The 8,618-nt window shown below is 44.0% G+C and overlaps 2 protein-coding genes across 2 annotated transcripts in view; one reads left to right on the top strand and one right to left on the bottom strand.

The window, feature by feature from the left end:
• WDFY1 (WD repeat and FYVE domain containing 1) overlaps positions 1 to 191 on the bottom strand; it is a 54,875-nt gene extending 54,684 nt beyond the window's left edge. The window contains exon 1 of the mRNA XM_010837063.1: positions 3 to 191. Coding sequence (XP_010835365.1) covers positions 3 to 116 — 114 coding nt within the window. The 5' untranslated portion in view covers positions 117 to 191. The remainder of the gene's footprint in view (positions 1 to 2) is intronic.
• A 5,688-nt stretch (positions 192 to 5,879) lies between these two features.
• The window catches only part of MRPL44 (mitochondrial ribosomal protein L44), an 8,269-nt gene continuing 5,530 nt past the window's right edge, over positions 5,880 to 8,618 (top strand). Inside the window, exons 1-2 of the mRNA XM_010837060.1 lie at positions 5,880 to 6,089; positions 7,906 to 8,374. Of these exons, the coding sequence (XP_010835362.1) occupies positions 5,911 to 6,089; positions 7,906 to 8,374 (648 nt within the window). The 5' untranslated portion in view covers positions 5,880 to 5,910. The remainder of the gene's footprint in view (positions 6,090 to 7,905; positions 8,375 to 8,618) is intronic.

Raw genomic sequence — 8,618 nt, 5'->3', positions numbered from 1 at the left:
ACTCCGTCCTCCTTGGGGATAAGCAGCGCGGCCGTGACGGCGTCCTGGTGCCCCTCTATCTTGCTCAGCAGCACCGGGCGGCTGCTCTGCGGCCTGGAGTGGATCTCAGCCGCCATGTTCGAGCGGCGGCGGCGGTCTCCGCGACGGGCGGCCCATCAGCTGACTGCGGGCGGGCGGGGACCAGTTGGGTTTCGCTCCGGCTCCCTCGGCCGCGTGGGTGCCGCGCCGCCGTAAGCTCCCGAGTGCGTCCGCCGCCTACCGTATTGGCTGAGGAAGCCGCGCAGATAAAAAAATTACGTGGCCAGGAGAGGCCTGTAAAGGGCTCGCCTGAGAAGTGGGGGAGGTTACAAAGTTCGAAAAGGAAACTCACGGACCCAGGAATGGATTGAGCAGTTGGCGGTGAAAAGGAATTGTCCCTCAAACTAGAACCTATCGAAAATAACAATACTATACTGTATCCATTCTAAGAAGCCTTTGTTTGGACCACACCTCCATTCCAGACATGTTAAAGTGCGAAAAATAAGAATGCAATTTAGAATCTTTGAAAGGCACTCATTGAGTGGTGACTGTATACCAAGCACGATCCTAAAATCTTTATTGGGTTCAGTCAGTTCAGTCGCTCAGTCGTGTACGACTCTTTGCGACCCCATGGACTGCAGCACGCCAGCCTTCCCTGTCCATCACCAACTCCCGGAGATTGCTCAAACTCATGTATCAAGTCGGTGATGCCATCCAACCACCTCATTCTCTGTCGTCCCCTTCTCCTGCCTTCAATCTTTCCCAACATCAAGATCTTTTCCAATGAGGCAGCTCTTTGCATCAGGTGTCCAAAGTATTGGAGCTTCAGCATCAGTCTTTTCAATGAATATTCATGCTGGATTTCCTTTAGGATTGACTGGTTTGATCTTGCAGTTCAAGCGACTCTCGAGTCTCCTCCAACACCACAGTTTAAAAGCATTAATTCTTTGGCCTCAGCTTTCTTTGTAGTTCAACTCTCACATCCATACATGACTACTGGAAAAACCATAGCTTTTTTACATGGGTTATCTTCATCCAGATAACAACTTAAGAGGTGAAGAGGTAAGTGCTCTCGCAGTCTCACTTTGGAAATTACAAAACTGAACCATGGAGAAGTTGAATCACTTGTTTAAGGTCACAAAGCTATGAGAAAGAGAAAAGCAGCCTTTGACTTCTAGGAGTTGGCTTGGTACTGTCAGTCAGACTTGGGTGTTGCTAGGAGCTGGCTGGGTGCTCACAGCTAGTATCTGTGGAGCATAAATGTTGCTGAACCAAATTTGGATCTGTTAGCCCCAAGCACAGCAAAGCTACTGCCACCACACTGTAGTGAAGGAAAGTCAGAGTTAATTTGCAGGTTGGCTTCCCTGATGGCTCAAACACTGAAGAATCTACCTGCAACACAGGAGACCCAAGTTTGATCTCTGGGTAGGGAAGATTCCCCTGGAAAAGGGAATGGCTATCCACTCCAGGATTCTTGCCTGGAGAATTCCATGGACAGAGGAGCCTGGTAGGCTATCCAGTATGTGGGTTCACAAAAGAAAACACCAAAACAAAAAACATGACTAAGCAGCTGTGTAAGAGAAGCAAGGAGAACAGGCAGCTCATGCTCAAAAGAGCCAATTCCCAGAATGGCTTTCAGTGAAGGTTTTAAAGGCAACATTTGGGGTAAGGGTTGCGACTCATGACTTTCTTCTGGTTGCTTGGTGGTGACTGGCTATGTTTAGAAATCTTAATCATCAACCTTCTGGTTTCCACTTGTCTAGGGTACTGGTACTTTTGGTCAGCCTGTAGATACCATTCTCCACCTGAGTGGAGCGGGTCTTAGTTTCTGCAAAACAACTCAAAGATATGCATCAGATTGCTAGACTCTCCCTTGAGGAGGAACAAGGACTGTTACCACTGAACTACTGTTTAAGCTACTATTACTTTTCTTGATGACCGCTTTTCCTTTGTTTCTGTGTTCTCTCACTCCCCTAATTAGTAACCACTCTTTGGAACTCAGGAAAGGTCAGTGACTCGAGCCTTTTTCTGTAAATAAAAAACTGTGGTCCCCCGTTTCCTTTAATACTCCTCTCTCCAACTATATTAGTAGATCATTTATTAGAGTATTTCTCTCAATTAATGAAATACTGCAAAAATAACAGTTCCTTGTGCTTTCTTCAATTTATTTGAATGATATTCCATGAATTTTCAGTATTTCACATGCAATGTAACACAAAGCCCAATCACAATCCCCTCTCACCTCTTCTGAGAGAACTTGCTTCACCCAGAAATACATAAGCTTGTTGTACCATATGTGTCATATCCCTCTTTTCTTCTCTCCCTCCCCATAGGGAACCCTTTTACAAACTGGAATGAACCATTCAGATTCTTCCTCTTGATAGGTTAAGCTAAGAGATCTGAACTGAGTTATATGACCTGTCAAAGAAAAATGAGAGCTGGACAGTAGTTAATACATTCTATTTAGGAACTATTTAGGAACTATTCCCCTAAAAATAGGGGAAAAGACACACCAGCATAGAACTGGGCTCAGTTTCCAATACAGCATGGACAAGTGGTGATTTTTGAACTGTGGTGTTGGAGAAGACTCTTGAGGGTCCCTTGGACTGCAAGGAGATCAAACCAGTCAGTCCTAAAGGAAATCAGTCCTGAATATACATTGGAAGGACTGATGCTGAAGCTCCAATACTTTGGCCACCTGATGCGAAAAACTGACTCATTGGAAAAGACCCTGATGCTGGGAAAGGTTGAAGGCAGGAAGAGAAGAGGATGACAGAGGCTGAGATGGTTGGTTGGCATCACCAACTCAATGGACATGACTTTGAGCAAGCTCCAGGAGTTGGTGATGGACAGGGAAACCTGCCCTGCTGCAGTCCACGGGGTCACAAAGAATTGGATATAACTGAGAGACTGAACTGAACTGAAGTGGGGATTTAAAGCCAAGGCGTAGGGTAGAGGTCAGTGACTAGAAAAGTACCAGGAGGAAACATCAGGGGCACTAAGGGATTCTGCCTAAACTAAGTTGACAAAATTTTTACAAAAGGCAGGCCAGGGTGATCAGACATAACTGGAGGATAGTAAGGTTTATGAATTTGATTAGATATCAAGGATTGTCAGACATTGGGTGGGAGGAGCCTCTCTAAACTGACTTAACTTTATTGCTGAAACTGTGATGCAGGCCTGTCAACAGGGCAGACTGGAGCCTGAAGTGGAAGCCTTGTTGAGAAGAGGGCTTAGAGAAGCCAGACTGAAGTTTGGTCAAGGAGAATCTTTGCCAGATCCTAACACTGGAGATTCTTGAGCTAAGTCGTAGCATGCTTTGGGATGGTTTTGGTCACCACCTCCTGTACATTGTTATGAACCAGTTTTCAGGGAGATGAATGTAAGTGAGATGTGTCCAGGAAGAAAGGAAGGAAGAAGATTGATTACAGTGGAGGCTGACTACAATAACCTGGGAGAGGGGTAGGCTGGCCATCAGGTAGCTCCTATGGAAATAAACTGAAAGAAGACTTGCCACCTGGACAAAAGAGGGTATTTGTGGAAATAGGAACAACTGAAGACATAGCAGTCCAACCTGGGTGACTATGGGGGATGCCATTAACAAGTAGAGAGATCACAGAAAGAGGTGCTCTTTCAATATCTACATGTTTTGTGGGCAGTTCAAAATTTGAGGATTCAGTCTTCTTTTGTGACTTAATATTAAGTTTAAAAAATAAATTAACAGTTTGGTAAGAAAGCAATATTCATTGGAAGGACTGATGCTGAAACTGAAGCTTCAATACTTTGGCCACCTTATGTGAAGAACTGACTCATTGAAAAAGACCCTGATGCTGGGAAAGATCGAAGGCAGGAGGGGAAGGGGACGACAGAAGATGAGATGGTTGGATGGCATTTCCGACTCGATGGACATGATTTTAAGCAAACTCCAGGAGATGGTGAAGGACTGGGAAGCCTGATGTGCTGCAGTCCATGAGGAGGCAAAGAGCTGGATCCGACTGAGTGACTGAACAATAAAGAAAGTGATATAATGATATTGCTAAAGAGTGAAAGATAAAGAAAAAAAATGACATAAATCCACTGTTCCCATTTTGACCCATTTCTCCCATCCTCCTCCCCCTTTTGCTGTAAAACAGTTTGTACTTAGATTGTTTTTAAATAAAAATGTTTATTTTGGATTCAATAATCTCTTAGTCTAGGGCTCCTAAAAGGAAGGCTTCTGGAGACATGCCAGGTAAATATTTGTCCATAAACAGCTGCTAGATTCATTGTCTTGAACTCTTTAAGACTACGCCTTGATAAGAAGTATTTTCTTTTTAAGAATTTAAGAGTTTTCTTTAAACATAAAACAGCTTGTCTTACTTTAATTAGGACAGAAGGAACAAGAGCAACAGACAAGATGAAGAAACTTCTTCCAGAAATTTCTGGACCCCAAAGCCCATGAAGCTCTGTACACTCAAGAGTAATTAATATCCAGGTAGGAATAAAAAGGTCAAATTACCAGAGATAAAATTGTCAACATCCATTGGATCATTAAAAAAGCAAGAGAATTTCAGAAAAACATCTGCTTCACTGACAACGCTAAAGACTTTGACTGTTTGGATCACAACAAACTTTGGAAAATTCTTAAAGAGATGGGAATACCAGACCACCTGACCTGCCTCCTGAGAAATCTGTATGCACGTCAAGAAGCAACAGTTAGAACTGGACATGGAACAACGGTCTGGTTCCAAATTGGGAAAGAAGTACATCAAGGCTGTATATTGTCACCCTGCTTATTTAACTTACATGCACAGTACATCATTTGAAATGCCGGGCTGGATGAAACACAAGCTAGAATCAAGATTGCAGGGAGAAATATCAATAACCTCAGATATGCAGATGACACCACCCTAATGCCAGAAGCGAAGAGGAATTAAAGAGCCTCTTGATGAAAGTGAAAGAGGAGAGCAAAAAAATCACTTAAAACTCAACATTCCAGCTCGCGTCAGCACATATGCTAAAACTGGAACAATACAGAGGTTAGCATGGCCCCTGCGCAAGGATGATATGCAAATTTGTGAAGCATTCCATATTAAAAAAAAAACAACAACTCAACATTCAAAAAGCAGATCATGGCATCCTGTCCCATCACTTCATGGCAAACAGATGGGGAAAAAATGAAAACAGTGGCAGATCCTCTTTTTCTTGGCCTCCAAAATCACTGTGAATAGTGACTAAAGCCATTAAATGAAAAGATGCTTGCTCCTTGGAAGAAAAGCTATGACCAGCTAGACAGCATATTAAAAAGCAGAGACGTTAATTTGCCGACAAAGGTCCATCTAGTCAAAGCTATAGTTTTTCCAGTAGTCACGTATGGATGTGAGAGTTGGACCAGAAAGAAGACTGGATGTTGAAGAATTGATGCTTTTGAACTGTGGTGTTGGAAAAGTCTTGAGAGTCCCTTGGACTGCAAGGAGATTCAACAGTCAATCCTACAAAAAAATCAACCCTGAATATTCACTGGAGCCACTGATGCTGGAACTGAAGCTCCAATACTTTGGCCACCTGATGCAAAGAACTGACTCTTTGGAAAAGACCCTGATGCTGGGAAAGATTGAAGGCAGGAGAAGGGGACGACAGAGGATGAGACGGTTCGTTGGCAAAGAGCCAGACACGAATGAGCCACTGGACTGAACTGAGGGAAAAAAACAAAACAAAACAACAACAACAACAACAACAACAACAAAATCCAACGTTTGCGCATGCCCACTAAAACACCCCCACTGGCCCCCACCCACCGGGCACTGGCTCAGCCCCCGCCTCTCCCGCGTCTCCTGGTTTCCGGGGGAACTGTGTTACCGTGACACTACTCCGGCTCTCCTTTTTCCGTCCTCCATTGCTTTCTCCGGTGCAATGGCATCCGGCCTGACGAGGTTGCTGCTGCGAGGTCCCCGTTGCCTCCTGGCAACGGCCGGCCTCACTCTCATCCCGCCTGTTCGGGGAGTGAAGAAGGGATTTCGCGCCGCTTTCCGGTTCCAGAAGGAGTTAGAGCGGTGGCGCCTGCTCCGGTGCCCGCCGCCGCCTGTACGCCGGTAGGAGCCACCGGGGAAAGAGGTTAGGGGTGGCGGTCCTGGAGCCGGGGCGCGCTTCCCCGCGGCTTCGGCCGGGTGGCGGGTAGGGATGCTCATCGCTCGTTTGCTCCTGGCCTGACCCTAGTTGTGCGATAGAGACACCCACGGGTCGTGGACGCGTGGCGGAGGTAAAGGGAATACATTTCTGCTGAGGAGTTGGGCTCATGGCTGCCCCCGACGCTCTTGGAACTCCTATTTGGAGTCCTGTAGACTGAAACTTGTGAGAAATAAGGCCAGCTAGAGGGTAACCTCGGAGAAGGCAATGGCACCCCACTCCAGTACTCTTGCCTAGAAAATCCCATGGACGGAGGAGCCTGGTAGGCTGCAGTCCATGGGGTCGCTAGAGTCGGACACGACTGAGCAACTTGACTTTCACTTTTCACTTTCATGCATTGGAGAAGGAAATGGCAACCCACTCCAGTATTCTTGCCTGGAGAATCCCAGGGACGGGAAGCCTGGTGGGCTAAAGCGACGCAGCAGCAGCAGCAGCAGAGGGTAAACTATACCCGGGCTTGGGTGTTTTAGCCCCTTTGTATTGCTGCCTCAGAATTCCTTGGGTACGGACAAGAGGGAGGAAAGCACAAAACAGTATTGCGATATAGGGCAAGAAAAAGTACACAATCACAAGTCCACTATCCAGAGGAAAGGGAAAACAGTTTGGCTTTAGGTTTTTGCCATTATTAATCTTGTTCTGCTAGTGGAAAGTCTGGTAGGAAGACCCTCAGATCTTTATATAACTCCAGAAAAGATCCCCTTATACGTGAGGTTTTGCATTTTTTTAAATAATGTTTCTTTGACGTGTGTCGTGGTCGTACAAATAGATGCACCTCACTCTTTGATGGCTCCGTTTGATGGGTGTTTGAGTTACTGTTGCTCTTACAACCGATGTAACACCGAATAGCTTTGAAGTTACTGCTCCTTTGGAAATTTAGTATGAAAATTGATAGCTATTTTAATATTGCCCTCCCCCCAAAAAAGCCGATCTAGTTTATACACCTGGTAGGAATATATATGTTCATAGTTCTATATTTTTTCAACACAGAATATTAAGTTGTTTCCTAAAAACAATAGTAAAATAGTGTTCCTTCTTAATCTACATTTGGTTATAGTGAGGTTAGTCATTTCAGGCTTTAATAGTTGTTAGAAACTTTATATATTATATAGATTATATATATCTTAATGACTTACAACCCAGATCTTTTTGCAGCCCCTTTTTACTTGAGAGTTTTATTTTTGGTTTATTGTCTTTAGTTTTTAAAAGACCTTTTAGTCGTTCTTGAGAATGATTGTGAAGTTTTAACCTACTTACAATATTGATAACTAGATTTTGTTGCTAATTTTCACTGAATGCTTCCAAATCTTAAAATAATGAAATACAAGATAACTATAATATACTTAGTGTTTATGACTTGAACATATGACATTATAATTTGTGTTTCATGTGTAAGTATAAAGCACAGTTCCGTGGTTATAACAGTAGAACCTAAAAGTGAGGTTAAGGTCTTAGTCTCTGTTGATGAACTGCTTTGATGTGGCAGTTGACTCAGTGGGACAATTAATCCAGCAGAGGACCACAAGTAATCAGCTGACGTAAGTAATTTTTAGAAAATCAGATTCTGGAATTAAAATGAAGCTCAATCTTCATTTTAAAATTTTCTATAATTTTCTAAAATTTTATATAATTAAATAAAATTGCATCACAACGAGAAATGTTTGCATCACAGCAACATCTTGTTCTCTTTATTATCTCTTACTGTCTTCTGTTTTACATTTTCAGTTCGGAGAAGCCCAACTGGGATTACCATGCTGAAATACAAGCATTTGGCCCTCGGTTACAGGAAACTTTTTCATTAGATCTTCTCAAAACTGCATTTGTTAATAGCTGCTATATTAAAAGCGAGGAGGCCAAACGCCAAAAACTTGGTATAGAGAAGGAAGCTGTTCTTCTGAACCTCAAAGATAATCAAGAACTATCTGAACAAGGGACATCTTTTTCACAGACATGCCTCACGCAATTTTTTGAGGACGCGTTCCCAGACTTGCCCACTGAAGGCGTTAAAAGTCTGGTTGACTATCTCACCGGTGAGGAAGTTGTGTGTCACGTGGCTAGGAACTTGGCAGTCGAGCAGTTGACGTTGAGTGCGGACTTCCCTGTCCCCCCAGCTGTGTTACGGCAGACTTTCTTTGCAGTGATTGGAGCCCTGCTACACAGCAGTGGACCCGAGAGGACTGCACTCTTCATCAGGGTAGGTGATTGTTAGTTGCACATGCTGGAACATGCTTGAGGTAGAAAGAAACATTTCTTTTTGTACTTTACTTCTTTGTGCTATGACCTTGGCAGGTTACATGTGAATTATTCTCCTGATCCAAACTGAGAAAGACCTAAAGCTTTTTATCAGTTCAGCTCAGTCACTCAGTTGTGTCTGACTCTTTGCGACTCCATGGACTGCAGCACGCCCGGCCTCCCTATCCATCACCAACTCCTGGAGT

This window comes from Bison bison, unplaced genomic scaffold (genome assembly GCF_000754665.1).
Source record: "Bison bison bison isolate TAMUID 2011002044 unplaced genomic scaffold, Bison_UMD1.0 scf7180017864068, whole genome shotgun sequence".
Taxonomy (NCBI): domain Eukaryota; kingdom Metazoa; phylum Chordata; class Mammalia; order Artiodactyla; family Bovidae; genus Bison; species Bison bison.
This window is presented reverse-complemented; position numbering and strand designations above follow the sequence as displayed.